A 14,453-nucleotide genomic window follows, 5' to 3' on the forward strand; every position below is an offset into this window, starting at 1 on the left:
CTAACATGGATATCATTTCCATTTTTTTTTTCATTAGGTGAGACAAGCATTTGAACAGCGGGCATTAAGGCATCATCCACATGTGGGGACAAAGTGCAGTGATAAGGGAGAGAATTAATTACCCTACTAAAATTATTAATGTTTTGTTTCTATCATTTTGCATCCCATGATTGTATTTCAACTAACAAGCAATTTCTGTCATTGACCTACATGCTTCAACTGTTCGTTAAGTTTTTGCCACACACTGTCATAATCACTAACAACTGCTTCAGTTTGAAGGTAATTCTGTTTATTTTCTGGTTCATGCTTCAGGAAAAATTAAAACTTGATGCTGAGAGGGAAAAACTAGAGAGGCTTCAGGAGCTTTACTCCGAGCAGAAGACGCAGCTTGATAATTGCCCTGAGTCCATGAGGGAACAGTTACAGCAGCAGCTGAAGAGGGTCAGTAGCGAGTTTCAAGATTAACTTTTTTGTTGTTGATTTTAGAGTTAAGTCTAACATATTCCGCTTCAGGTATCCTATGAGTTGCCTGAAGATATTTGCGCCAGAGTTTCCTTTTTGTAGAATGCTTGCAATAAATATTTTGAATAGTGGCAACCAAATAGAGTGCAAATGGGTGGATTAGAAAGCATTCCGTGTTGAATGTTTCTAAAGCTTTGGGCTACTTACCTGTAATTAGCACCTGAAGCCTGCTGGATTGCATGGAGTCTTGGAATGGTGATGTTTAGATGGGTAATTGAGCATTGCTCGTTTATTCTGCTCACCCAGATGATATTGAACATTGGCTAGCAAGATGAACCATTTTAACGCTTTACTAGCAATATTGTTTAATTTTGTGTTATGTACTCTTCCTTTGCATTGCTCTAAATTGCTGTCTCACACCATGGATAACATCCTTTCTTCAGTACATAAGTTAGTTGTTGGGCCAAACTGCGCTTTGAATTTATCATTGTGAAGATTATATCACTTATTTTAATGGTTTTATTTTTCCTACATTTTCATCAGTTTCACATTTGTTGTTATTTTTTTTTCTTTTAATCTTTGTATGGTCTACTTGCAACTTGGCTTTATTATATTTGCAACAGAAAAAGCTACAGTATTGTCAGTTAAGGTACATTTATTTTCTGTGGAAGATTTGAGTATCAATATTAAATAGATTATGCAGCATGTATAGTTGGTATATATATGTATATATATGTATGTGTATATATATATGTATGTATATATATATATGTATATATATACACCAACTATATATATAACAGGGGGAGCTTCAATCCAAAGCTTCAATATTGTGAGTTCAAGATAACGTCTGAAAGTGAAACTTCTGGTTTTTATTTTTCTTTTCTGAGCTGAGCATTTTTGTACCAGTAATAAGTTTTTTCATAGCAGTGACCATAAAAAATCTTTTGTTTTATAGTTTTTAAAAAAATGTATAATAATTAGATTGTTTTATTTGTAGAATTTTGTTTTGTTTTTCAAGGAGCCTGAAGTAAGGAAGTCCAACTTCAGAAAACACAAGTTTAAATTCTTCTGTAGTAACTAAGATGTTTGTTTACTGCCTTTGAGACATATAAGGATTTTTTAATGTTATGTTTAAAAACAAAACAAAACAAAACAAAAAAAGCAAATGAAAAAGAAACCTTAGTGAGTAACTCATAAGTTTTAAAGGAAATCCTTTCCTGTGCAGTCATTTATGAGGGCTGCTCAGAAAGTAATGCTTCCTCTTTTATTATATTGGCCCATGATGTCAGAGATGGATGTTGGTGGTATAGCAGAAGTTGAACCTTCCCATAAATACTCCCTCTCATGTTGTTGCTGTGCAACAGATGGCAGCAGAGGGGCACTCTGGCAAAACAACACCTGACAGGGGAATGTGGGTGAAGAAAGGTATGTCACTGAATTCCTCAGTGTGGAAAAAATTGCACCATTGATGTTCATCTGCACTTGCTTAGTGCTTCTGGAGACCAAAAGTGGGTGTAGCACAGTGAGGCAGTGGGCGGTGTGTTTCAGCAGTGGCAACAGTAGTGTGAAAGACAAGCCATGTTCCAGATGTCCATGCACAGCTGTCACATACAAAATGAACAGCATCTTTATCAGTTCATCTGCTTGAATTGGCAGATTACAACCAAGGAACTGTGTATGGAATTGAATATGGGCTTCAAAATGTTGGAAATGGTAGCAACACTGCAATATTGGAAATAACTTTAAATGCTCACGCAGGAACAGAAAGAGGTGTGTATGAGCTTGTCAGGACCTACTGAATGAATACAAGGCTGAATGTGACAGTTTCCTGGATTACATCATTACTGGTGATGAGATGATGAGATCTGGTGTTTTCACTATGAGTAGGAGTCAAGTTGGCAGCCGGTGAAGTTGTGGCATATGAAAAAGTTCAAGATGAAGCCCTTAGTAGGTAAAATGATGTGCACTGTCTTTTTGTGATAAGAATCATGGAATCATTAAGGTTAGAAAAGACCGCTAGATCACCTAGTCCAACATTTAGTCACCACCATGCCCACTAAACAATGTCCTTAAGTGCCACTTCTGCTCTTTTCCCTGGGCAGCTTGTTCCAGTACCTCACCATTCTCTCAGATAAGAGTTTTTCCTGATATCCAACCTAACCCTCCACTGACGCAACTCAAAGCCTTTCTGTCTTGTCCTGTTGCTGTTGCCTGGGAGAAGAGATCAACCACCACTTCACCACAACCTCCTTTCAGGGAGTTTTAGAGAACAATAAAGTCTCTTCCCGAGTCTCCTCCAGACCAAACAATCCCAGTTCCCTCAGCCACTCCCTATAAGACTTGTGCTCCAGACCCTTCATCAACTTTGCTGCCTTTCTCTGGACACTTTCTCTAGGGCCTCAGTGTCTTGTACTGAGGGGCCCAAAACTGAACATAGTACTCAAGGTGGCCTCACCAGTACCAAGTACAGAGAGATGATCACCTTCCTGCTCCTGCTGGCAACACTATTTCTGATACGCGCCAAGATGCCATTGGCCTTCATGGCCATCTTGACACACAACTGACTAATGTTCTGCCATCTGTTGACTAATACCCCCAGATCCTTTTACTCCACACAGCTTTTCAGTCTTCTGGATGCTTCTGGATTTCCTGGAACCTGGGCAAACCATCAACTTTGACAGCTATGTTGTAGTGCTGACTAAGCTGAAGGCTTGGACTTGCAGACTCAGACCTGAGAAGACAGCCTTTCTCCTGCAACATGATAACATCACGCCCCAAATGGAAGACTGTGGAGTGCATCACCAGTCTTGGCTGGACTGTCCTACCACACGCACCATGTAGTCTGAATTTGGTGCCTTCTGACTTCCATCTGTTTGGGCCAATCAAAGATGTAACATGGGTATCATTTTCCTGGCAAGGTCACCATCACAGCAGCTGTGAAACGAGTCACCTCTGCTTGTGCAGACTTTTTCTAGCATGTTGTGCAGTCTCTTATTGATCGCTAGCAAAAATGCATAATTGTGGAGATTCTGTTGAAAAACAGTGTTTTGTAGCCAAGAGTTTGCTCTGTCAAATAGTGTTCTTGTACACTTTGTATCAGTTGTAATTTCTATGGAAAGATATTACTTTCCGAGTGAGTGACTTACTTGACGTGTTAATTCAAGAGAAATTGCAATCTTATAGTTATGGGATGGTAGTAAATCCTTTTCCACTATTGACTACCAAGAGGCTTCTAGAAATCTGTGTTGTTATATATATCAGGAATTGGACTTGATCCTTATGGGTCCCTTCCAACTCAAGGTATTCCATGATTCTTTGATTTTTTTGTTTTGTTTTGTTTTTGGGTTGGTTTTCTTTTTTTTTCACTCAGGCTGGCTTAATATCAATTTTGGATTTGAGAGTGGGACAAAACTTGAAATGTGGGGTGCAGTTTGATGCAAAATTGTTTCTGTTGCATATTATTCTATGCCAGTTGTAGTGGGAGTTAGCTGAGGCTGCTGTGCTTGAAGTAGTAGAAGTTTTCACTGAAGTTTTCACTGCACTGAAGTGCACAGTATTGTGATATCAAGGGTGAGAAAAGTTAGGACTTTTTCATAAGCATTCTATCCAAAATAGAAAAAAAAATCTCCCCTAAGAATAGGGAGTATAGAATTAAATACTTAAACTTGAGGGACCATATGTTGTGGTATTCTATTGCCAGAAGCGTATTTCCTTGTAGCATCTGACCATGGTGTGGATCTGGAATTTGGGCTGAGATGGGAAGCAGGCAGTTAACAAGATCTGTGTAGACTATTGACTGGTGGGTTGCTTCCCAGTGCCTGTCACAGACATGCACCTTTTGTGCTGGACAGGGGGAACACTTCATTAAAGCCTGATGAAACCTGAGGGTTTCTAGAAGGCAGTCAGGGAAAGCAGTAATCTTTCTGATGGCTTATGTAAAACTTATTTCCATAATGCATTTATGCACTTATATGTATTTATTATGCATAAATGGAGGATGAGACTAGATGCCTAGATTCCTGCAAAGATCTGAAAATACAGTGTTGGTTGCTAAGAAATAAGTAACTATTCAGAGAAAAATCTAATTTTTACAGATTTTGGGGGACTCTGGATGGAAGGACTTGGTACTCTGCCACTGAATTTTGTCCAGTGCCAGGACAAGTAGTAGTAATGCTGGAGAAGTCTGTGATTTCAAAGTCCAATATAGAAGCATCATGTTTGTGGTTTCTTAAGAGTTTTTTAAGTTAAGTATTTTAATGTAAGTTTGTTGTAGTAAAAGGGGCAGGAGTGGAGGTACTCTCCTCTTCGCTCAGGAAGTCATTGCCTACAATGAGAACAATTGTTCTAAAATCCTATGCAGCCTTCTGGCTGTCAGTTGCCTTCTCTGGAATCTGTCTCATCTTCTGTCCAAGTAACAATTCATTTGTTACCAAGCAGCCTGAACTTCCTGATTTTCATACCTCATCCAGGCCCTTCCATTTATTTTAAAAACTGAAGGTGGATGGCAGGTGTGAATGAGGTGATTCTGTACTGGAGGTAACTGCTTTCTTGTCATTTGTAGCCCATGTCTTTACTTTGGATCTCTCTGTTATCTACTTCAAGTGAAAAGCACATCTTTGGAAAACAATGAGAATATGTTGATATTTTATATAGTTTTTTGAATTCATGAGCTTTTGCATCTTGCCTGATGAATTGAAAGCTGGTTTTTAAAAGCCTTTGTGAAGACTTCTGTGCACATCATCAGTCACTCACTATTCTTTGCCTTAGGTTGAAATGAGAAAAGGACTAAGCTTGCAATTTTCTACAGTAAAAATTGTTACAGGTTATATATAAAAACCTGTATCAAATTATGTACAATGTCTCTATTTTAGAGAGCTTTAATATTTAATAATACTGTGGTTATTAAAAATTCTTTTTTCTTCAGAAATCTGGAAGCAGGGATTTATGTTATGAATACACAGATATTTCACAAGAAAGATTGTTACTCAGTTCTTGTGCTGAAAAGCACTGAAAGTCTTGTCTCATCCTCTGTAAGCGAAAGGCAAATTCGTTCTTATTTCTTGGGTCTCTTTTGCAGCATTCAGCCTCTTAAAGAAATCTGGCATTCATCCATTGGAATGCATGCAATTGGTTTGATGCCATTTGTGAAGCAATGCACCTACTGACTAGCGTCTGTGTGTGTGAGGACAGCTCTTATTTGTGTTTTTGTATAGGGAGAGATTGTCTGCTGCAATTCAGTGGTCCTTATGCAGCCACTGGCTGCACAACCTGCATAGCTGGACAGTACTGCTCGTGGGATGGCAGTGCACATAGGTTACAGCTACACTTTGTTTTTCCTCTTATTTGTATGTCTGTTACTAAAAAACAGTAGGAGGGCTTGGGCTGGACTTGAGAAAATTCTAAGTGGTGTCCAGGCTCCTTCGTTTGAATGTGTATTGCCATGCTTAGTTAGTTCAGCATGCAGTTCTCAAGTTCATCAACTTGGATGATACTTCCTGGGTTGGTTTTTTTTGGTTTTTTTTTTGGTTGATGAGCAGATGCTGGGATCAGTTTGGCATGTGGCAACCTCAAGGAATTGATTTGCATTTTGGTTGCATGGCAGCTAGGCTACAGTGCTACAGAGGCTTCATCCTGCTGTAAACATCGAAAGACAACTCATTTACAATACAGCTGTCATTTTCAGTGGGGGGGACACTAGGAGTAATGGAGAGAGCTTCATTAAAATAGCAATTAGCCCTGTTTGTTCTCTTATGACAGTAGGTAATTAAAAGTATTGAGCTTCTGAACCTGTTGCCTGAGATACAGTCTAAAACAGTGTATCTGTGATATTTTTCCTATACGTAAGTCTGTTTACTCCGTTGTCAATGAATGAAATGTCACTTTTTTCTTTTTTCTTTTTTTTTTCTTCTTTTTTTTTTGGCTTAAGGACGCTGATCTATTGGACATAGAAAGCAAACACTTTGAAGATTTGGAATTCCAGCAGCTTGAACATGAAAGCAGGTTAGATGAAGAGAAAGAAAATCTGACACAACAGCTCCTGCGTGAAGTAGCTGAGTATCAGCGTAGCATTGTCAGTAGAAAGGTAAGAGCACTAATACTCAATCCATTTGTTCTTTGTTGCTGTGTGTAAAGGAGGTGAAATACAGATGTCAAGTTGTCGCAAGAAATAATACAAAATTTTTCTCTTTGAGAAAGGTTTTGCAGCAGGGCTAAACTGATGTCCTGCTGATGTTGTAACACATACTGAATCAGGCGCTTCTCAAAAAGGAAATAAATTGATAACATTCAATGCCTTCTTTGCCTATTTGCATGAAAATATGAAAATGAAACCCTTAAATTTTGAACAAAAGGTACCAAAGTATTGTTCTCTCATTATTAAGCAAGGTGGTTCATTTTCTGTGGACAAAACTGCAGTTATTTTTTGTTGATGATTGATATTAAATGATATAATAGGATTTAAAATTATTAAATCATAATAGGACACTGAATTAAGAAAAAATTGTAATTCTTAAAATCAATTGTAAAGATCCTATTTGAACTAATTAAATATGAATTTTTCATAGATCGGAAGTTCCATTTCCAAGCCATTTACTTTCAGTACAGAGACATTAGTCACCATGTTATCTAAGAATATACGCTGTTGTTCTTTTGTTTTGTATCTTGAAGAAATTCTCTTTGCTGTCTAAATCTTGTTTAATTCTTCTCCTTCAGAGAAGGAATGAGCTGTTTTGTAGCTTCTTTTCCTAATACTTCATATACATTTCTTATGAATGAATGAGGTATTATGAATATTATCCTTGCAGTTGGCTGTCTTGTGCTTTGAAAATGAAATATATAAAAGGTGATACATATGTATTTTTTTTTCCTATTAGGAAAAGATTTCTGCTCTCAAAAAACAAGCTAATCATATTGTCCAACAAGCACAAAGAGAACAAGATCATTTTGTAAAAGAGAAAAATAACCTAATAATGATGCTGCAGAGGGTAAGTATTGTCTTTCAGGTATTTTTAATGCATAGTGAAAGAGCATTTCATATAATAAAAGAACACAGAATCTGAGAAAACTTTCTCTGCTCCTTCTGACACAGCTCCATGCCATTCCCTCGGGCCTTGTCGCTGTCACACAGAGCAGAGCTCAGCGCTGCCCCTCCGCATTTATTTTCATTACATTGCTATTGGTATTTAATACAAAACTTTATTTCTGTTATTAACAGGAAAAAGAGAATCTCTGTAATCTGGAAAAGAAGTATTCCGCACTTTCTGGAGGAAAAGGATTTCCTGTCAGTCCCAATAGTCTAAAAGAGGTAAACAGTTTAACTGCCTATTACTTTACCACAAGTAACTTTTAATAACTCTTCATGCAAAAGGATTTAGTGAAGTCCTATTTATACGGTTTTATTGGATATGATGAAATTAATTTGTAAAGCTATTCGTGGAAGACCAAATGTGTAGCAGAACAAAAATAACTGCTCTGACATTTTCCCAGATTTGTTTGGTCTCAATTTAAACTCTTGTCCTGGAAAAATGGACATTTTTGTGTGTATGTGAAGTGTCTTAAGTTTCTCAAAATGGACAATTAAACTTCATTGAAATGAAGAAAAATGAGGTCCGGGGATAACTGTTCAAGTACCAATACATTATAGTCTTTACTTTTGCACTCTCAATTTTATCACAGGTTTTCTCACTATACTCACTTCTATTTTAAGGCTCTTCAAAAATGCATGATAAGTGTGCGTTTTGATCTTTAAAAAAAAAACAACATTGAATTAAAGACTTCATGCTATTGTGGTCTTAATGTATTTATTAAGTTATTTATTTAAAGGTGGTGAATAGTTAGAGTAAGTTTTTGCTGAATATTTGAGTTAGTTTGGGTGAGTCTCAGAGCTTACCTGCACCTGTCAAGGCTTCGTAGCTTTGAGGATACCACATTAAGCTTCTCAAGAACTGTGAATAAGGTCAGTGTAAGGTAAGCCACAGCCCATTACAAAAAGTTGGTCAAGATGTGCAGTATTATCTTTAAGCACCCATGTTTATCCTCTTGGCTTGACTTAATGGATCTGAAAATTGCATATTAATATGAAGTTATAAACGGGAAAGCAGAAGAAATAGCATTTAAAATATGCTGTTAGGTATCTATGACTGCTTCATTAACTTCTGATTAAGAGGTCTGACTGGACTTGCTGGATGACTCCTGAGCACAGTTTGCTCATGTAATGATGTAGGTGTCACTGTGGGAAGTTGGGCTCTTGAAGTTCGGGTAATGTGATTTTGATTAATTGGCCCCAAAGCTCCTGGTGAACCAGCATGGGCTGCAGAACATGCCAGTGGGATCAAGCATTCTTTCTTGCTGCAAGCCATGTAGCAACACGGCTTGGACTTAGTGTCCAAGGTTGCACTCTAATCTGGACATCTCACCTCTCACCAGGACATCTGGCAACTCCAGGCTTCCTTTTTGTTCATTTGCGATGGTTCCTTTCATTTATCATTAGAAAGTGGGTGCTGTCTCTGATTTTATCTTCATACCCATGTAATGATTTGTTTAATCACAGATGTTTCAGAATGCAACTACATTAAGTGAACCTGATGCACCTTTCGTTGAAATGGATAATTAAGCAGTGTGATTGTGTTCACCACAGTGAAATCAATTAGGACTTACTGTAAGGTAAACGAGAAAAGGAACGGTGCAAGTGATCTGTTTTATGCTCAGTGTCCCCACAGGCTTTCTCTTCTGTAAGAAATGTCTTTCCTTCTCAGACATGATAATTTGTCTCACTTCAACTCAACGTTTTTCCAACTGTTTCCGACATCTTTAAAAATAAAGCACCAAATGGGACACAGGCTTAAACAGATTCTCTGCACCCGGGAGTTAATTTCACCATGCAATTGCTCATACATCAGTTGAGAACTTAGTCTGTGGTCTCGTATTTCCTATGCCCTCCTCAGCAAAGCATGCATTTGTAACTCTCTCCCAAAGATAAGGCAGAGCACTTACCCTAGTACTTAAGTGAGGAAAAAAATCAATGCTGTTTGAACGTTCAGTATTGGTAAAATGAGTTGGATCTCTAGTCTGGCTTGAAGCCATTTCTTTAACCTAATGTAATAAGGCCTGAGCTAACACATCATGAAGTCATTTGTTTGCTTCTTTTTTTTACTCACTTAGCGCCGTGGAGAATCTCCACTTGCGTTGTGAGTGTGAAATGAATGTATTTTTTTCTTATAATAGTGAAAGTGCTTTTATTGTCTATTAAAATGAACTTAATATTACATTCGTAGACTTGCCAAGTTTTGGTGATTAATACACTGCTGCTACAATATGGTAAAGCAGGATTTATATTTATTCATACTGGATTCTCTTTTACTGTTATATGGCCACATATTTAGAGAGGAAAACCCGGTCTCCTCATTTAATATTTGATCAAGTGGTATGTGAATTGATGTTTAACTCCTATGTCTTGAGTGTTGTTTCACAGTATGTTAATTATCCAGTATTGTATATCTGCTTGAAAATAACTGATACAATATATTTAAAATTATGCTGATAGGTAAGAGAGCTTTTATGTTTGTCAGTCTGCCTTCTGTGATCATTGCTAAATGTATGCATTTTTAAGAAGAAGAAATACTATAGCAATCTGTGTTTTATCTTATTCAGTTGCCAAAGTATACAAACATATTGACATGTCAGCATGTTGGAGCAGTCAAAGAAACAAAGAGCCTTGGATACTTTCTCAGTTAAAAGGAGCTTACCATCCTGGTTTAAGCATAAGCGTACTTCCATCACCTTTTTGTGATATTGGTTCAACAGTGACTCTTCTTCCACTTGACCATTCTTATTATTTAAAGTTAGGGCAATTCATTGTTTTGCAAGCTGGTATCCTGTGTGCCATGGATTAGAAGCCATACTGTATTTGTTAGATAAGATTTATTCAGTTAACACCAGAACACCTGCAGTAATTGTGTTCTGCCATTATATCTAAAATCTGCCTGCATGAATTCTTTTCAGGCAGAAGCATGCTCCAATGTCTGAGTCTTTTCTCAGTCTGTCACCTCCTGTGTGATTGCTATTTGAGAGGCAATTTGAAAAGACTGTTGGGCTAACAGTGACAACACCTACTGTATCAGTTTCCTGGTAACGTCAAGAACTTAGAAGTGGCTTGCAGATAGTGCAAAGGAAAGGTGTTTTGTCAGAGTAATGTAGGGAACAACAACAGCATATCTTTATCTTAGTTCTTCTCAGTTCTGTTAGTCATTTGGTTCACTTAAACTAGCCAAGTAGTTAAGAAATAAATCAAACTCTGCATTTGTTATCCCAAGAGAGAGCTACGTGAAGGGTGATTACATTTTACCGAAGGCTTCTGTTCACTTAATGTATATTTGCCTTTTGATCATATGCATGTATTTGGAATTAAATGGAGAACAATTTTCAGAATCCAAGTATTCAACATTTGAGAAGCCCAATGATGATTTTGTTTTATTTATGATTAAGTATTTCAATGGTAACAAATATTTGGCTGTATCACTCTGAACTAACTTTCATCGTACTGGATACATTAATACTCTTGCACGTCTTTTTGCTTTTGCTCCTTTTAACTTCTGAATTCCTCCTTTTAGGGCTATATCAGTGTAAGTGAAATTAGTGAGCTGTATGGCAATTCCACGAATATATCCCCTTCCACTCAGCCCCCCACAGATGCTGACGCAGGTACCACTGAGCCTTCCACGGCTGTGCTGACGTGCCAGCCACAAAATAAAGAGGTTTGTTTGAGAGACATTTCCCTTTGTTTGCATTGTTCTTTCATTGCTGCCTTTTTTTTTTTTCCTTCTTCTATTTTTTTGTAATCCAACATGTAACAAACTGACCCTAAGGCAAGCTCTCATCTGCCAGTTACCAAATCAGATAATGGCTTAATAGCAAAGCTGGAGTAATGGTCCAGTTGATGTTGTAGGTGAGACTTCAAAGGCCAAAAAACCTAAAAGATTATGACACAAGCAGCAATAAGTGACAATCCTTGCCTGTCAAACGCTATACTGTAATGCACCTGTGGAGATATGATCTGTGAACACGTTCAGTTATTACTCATTCAGTGGTGCTTAGGTGTTCCTTTTGTATGTTTTTCTTCCTGTAACAGAAGAAAGTATATCTTGGATATTTGGGAGAGATGGGTAACTTCTACTTATGTTAGCTATTCCAGAGTCTGTCCAGTCTGTGTCTGTAGTTTACTTTTCCTTTTTCACTTTCTTTGTGCCCTGTTTGCCTTTGTAATAATTACAGCATTTTTAATAAATCCACTTTTTATAGAATGAATTCATCTTATGACTGTAAACACACCTACCTTTGTGTGGTGAGGAGGCAGCAGCTAGTTTAAAAATTTGGTATTTATGTGCTGCTTCTGAAAGATAGCTGTGCCTTAAGATTTCCAATGCAACAAATCTTTTCTGCTAATTGATCCACAAACACAGTGCTAAAACTGCAGCTTGTATGCGCCGTGTCTTTTGAGCAATTCCAAAAAGAAAACTCTGTGTGTAATTTCTCTTTTTTCTATAAAGCTAAGATCACCTCTCTGTTCTGGATTTGTGTTTCCTCACTCTCTTTCTCCTCGCTCTATTGCTCAACTTCCATCAGTCCATTGGCCTGAGGTCATGGCTACTCATGTAGATCCTATTCCTTTATCTGATACACCTCCTCCTCTGCCAGCTAAGAAACACCGCAGGCAACAGCAGGTAAAAGCTGATAAGTTGGGATTTTTTTGTTATTGTTATGGTGGCCGTGAAGTTGATCTACATGGAAAGTTTTTAAAATGATGTGGTAGATCATAAGTTTGTGATGTTTTCTGAATGTTAAACTTAAAAGCACTGCTCATTTAAAAATGAATAACAATGGGTTATAGAATGGTAATGATTAAAAAAATCTCCTTTCTATGAATCATCCAGAGGCAAACATGAATGTTTAGGAGCCATTGTAATTGTCAGAAGAGTTGCAACAGTAATATACCACTGGCTTCGTTTGAAATCCTAAAATTAACTTTTGTTATACATTCAAACAATGCCTTTCAAAAGCTGCACTGTTTTTAAGCTGCCGGTTCATTAGAATAACTTGTAAATAAATGTTTTTCCTCTTTTAATTGGATTCTAGTTGTACACTGGACTTGAGTTAAAAAAAAAAAATCTAAAAAAAAAATAAATTAGATACAGGGACATGTATACAAAAAGTGCACATGAATTTAGTGTATTTTCTTAACCAGCATGCTTTTTTGTTGTGGTATTTATATAAATCCTATGTAACACTGTGAATCAGGAGGCATTTCATTCTTTGCAGTGAAATCTCATACTATTGCCTTAAGAATATTCCATATAGAGCATAACTGAGCAAGTAGGTCAATTCCTTATGTCAAAACTGTTCAACAAATTACATTTGAAGCATTTCAGAAATCTGGAAGAGCGAAAGAAACAGCACAGGGAATGCATGTACATGAGTGATACTTTGCCTCGCAAGAAAACAACTCCAACTGTGTCACCACACTTCAATAGTTCTACTCTTGGACGAAGCATTACATCTAAAGTACGTAGCTGCATGCTATTAATAGCCTTCCAATTTTATATAAAAAGCATGCTATGTTAGAGGTAAGGTTGAATAGCACTGCAGCATCATATAATCCCTCAAATTCATGTTTGACGTTGGCTGCGAAAGAAATCTGCATTTGTTAACATGGGAAAAAGCATGAAACCTTCCATGCTTCCAGCCTTTATATTCACATCTGGAAATGTGGTGATACAATAGTCATCACATATTTACAATCAGTATATTTCAAGAACTTTACTTGCAGTTTAGCTTGAATTGCTTGTAGAGACTCAGCAAGCTGCTTTCCTTTCAACCTCTAGCCAGTAAAGATTATGTGCAAAGTCAGAATACTCCTTACTTGTGACATGGTAAATAAAAAAAACCAAAAGCAAGGGGGAGATAATAACTGGCAAACATTTTTGTTTAATTATAGATTGTTTAATACTAAAATATTAATGGCTGACTCATTTGAGATGACAATGATACTAAGGACAAAGCAACTTATTTTAACATTAGTTGCTAATTCAACAAATGTTTTAAGCACATACTTATAAATTTCCTGCAGGGACATTTACCATTAGGACAGAGCAACAGCTGTGGCAGTGTACTTCCTCACTGCCTGGCAACCATGACCAAAGAGTCAGAATCAAGAAGGATGCACAAAGGTAAGACTGATTAGTTTCTGTTAAAGCCAGCACTTGTTTTTTGGGGTTTTTGTTTGTTTTCAGAAAATAAATGTGAAATTGATATTACTGTAATCAGTGGGGCTGTAAAATAAAAAAAAATTGCTCCTTGTTGAAAAACATAAGTTCTCAATGTCATTTACAGACTTAGCCAAAATAAGATGTTAAGATTACAGCATAGTCACCTATACAGATTTGAAGGATATGATCATCAAATATAGTCAGCAGAAAATAAAAGGATACACATTGAGTTAACTGGCTAACTTGACTCATTTGGGGACAATTTATTAAAAATATTACACGTTGTCCTATTTAGTTAGTTTAAATCTTTTCATTTTGCAATTTCAAAGCAAAAAACATTTTTCACTGGCATATATTTTTTCCTGGATAGAGTAATTCCCTAGACAGTCATTCAACATCATGACTTGGTGCATGTATAGCTGCAGTATTGTAATCTCTCTTAAATATTTGGGCTACAACATAAGAAAGATGTTTACCTTGCATAGGTAGTTGCATATTTGTAATAGGAACATGACAGTTCTGAATGTAGAAAGTACTTAATCTTTGAGACGTGGTCTCTTAAACTGTGAAATTCTGTGTCTGCTGTTTGTCTGTTAGAATTGATGCACTTAATTTTTTGCTTTAACAAAATGCATTATTGGTAACTGTCCCATCTTCAAAAGGAATTGCTCCTCAGTTCCATCTGTCAGTTTCTTTTCTTTCTGGTGTCTGCATCATTACAAAATTAGT

The 14,453-nt window shown here is 36.9% G+C and overlaps 1 protein-coding gene across 14 annotated transcripts in view; it reads left to right on the top strand.

The window, feature by feature from the left end:
- The window catches only part of PHLDB2 (pleckstrin homology like domain family B member 2), a 112,927-nt gene that overhangs the window by 81,208 nt on the left and 17,266 nt on the right, over nucleotides 1-14,453 (top strand). For 7 of the 14 annotated variants that reach the window (XM_048933438.1, XM_048933440.1, XM_048933437.1 and 4 more), the window contains 8 exons: nucleotides 313-441; nucleotides 6,392-6,547; nucleotides 7,338-7,448; nucleotides 7,679-7,768; nucleotides 11,073-11,216; nucleotides 12,009-12,182; nucleotides 12,880-13,020; nucleotides 13,586-13,685. In XM_048933438.1, the coding sequence (XP_048789395.1) occupies nucleotides 313-441; nucleotides 6,392-6,547; nucleotides 7,338-7,448; nucleotides 7,679-7,768; nucleotides 11,073-11,216; nucleotides 12,009-12,182; nucleotides 12,880-13,020; nucleotides 13,586-13,685 (1,045 nt within the window). The remainder of the gene's footprint in view (nucleotides 1-312; nucleotides 442-6,391; nucleotides 6,548-7,337; nucleotides 7,449-7,678; nucleotides 7,769-11,072; nucleotides 11,217-12,008; nucleotides 12,183-12,879; nucleotides 13,021-13,585; nucleotides 13,686-14,453) is intronic. The other 7 variants (XM_048933444.1, XM_048933445.1, XM_048933448.1 and 4 more) reach the window with 5 other exon arrangements.

The sequence above is a fragment of the Lagopus muta genome, chromosome 1 (assembly GCF_023343835.1).
Source record: "Lagopus muta isolate bLagMut1 chromosome 1, bLagMut1 primary, whole genome shotgun sequence".
In the NCBI taxonomy this organism is placed as follows: Eukaryota; Metazoa; Chordata; class Aves; order Galliformes; family Phasianidae; genus Lagopus; species Lagopus muta.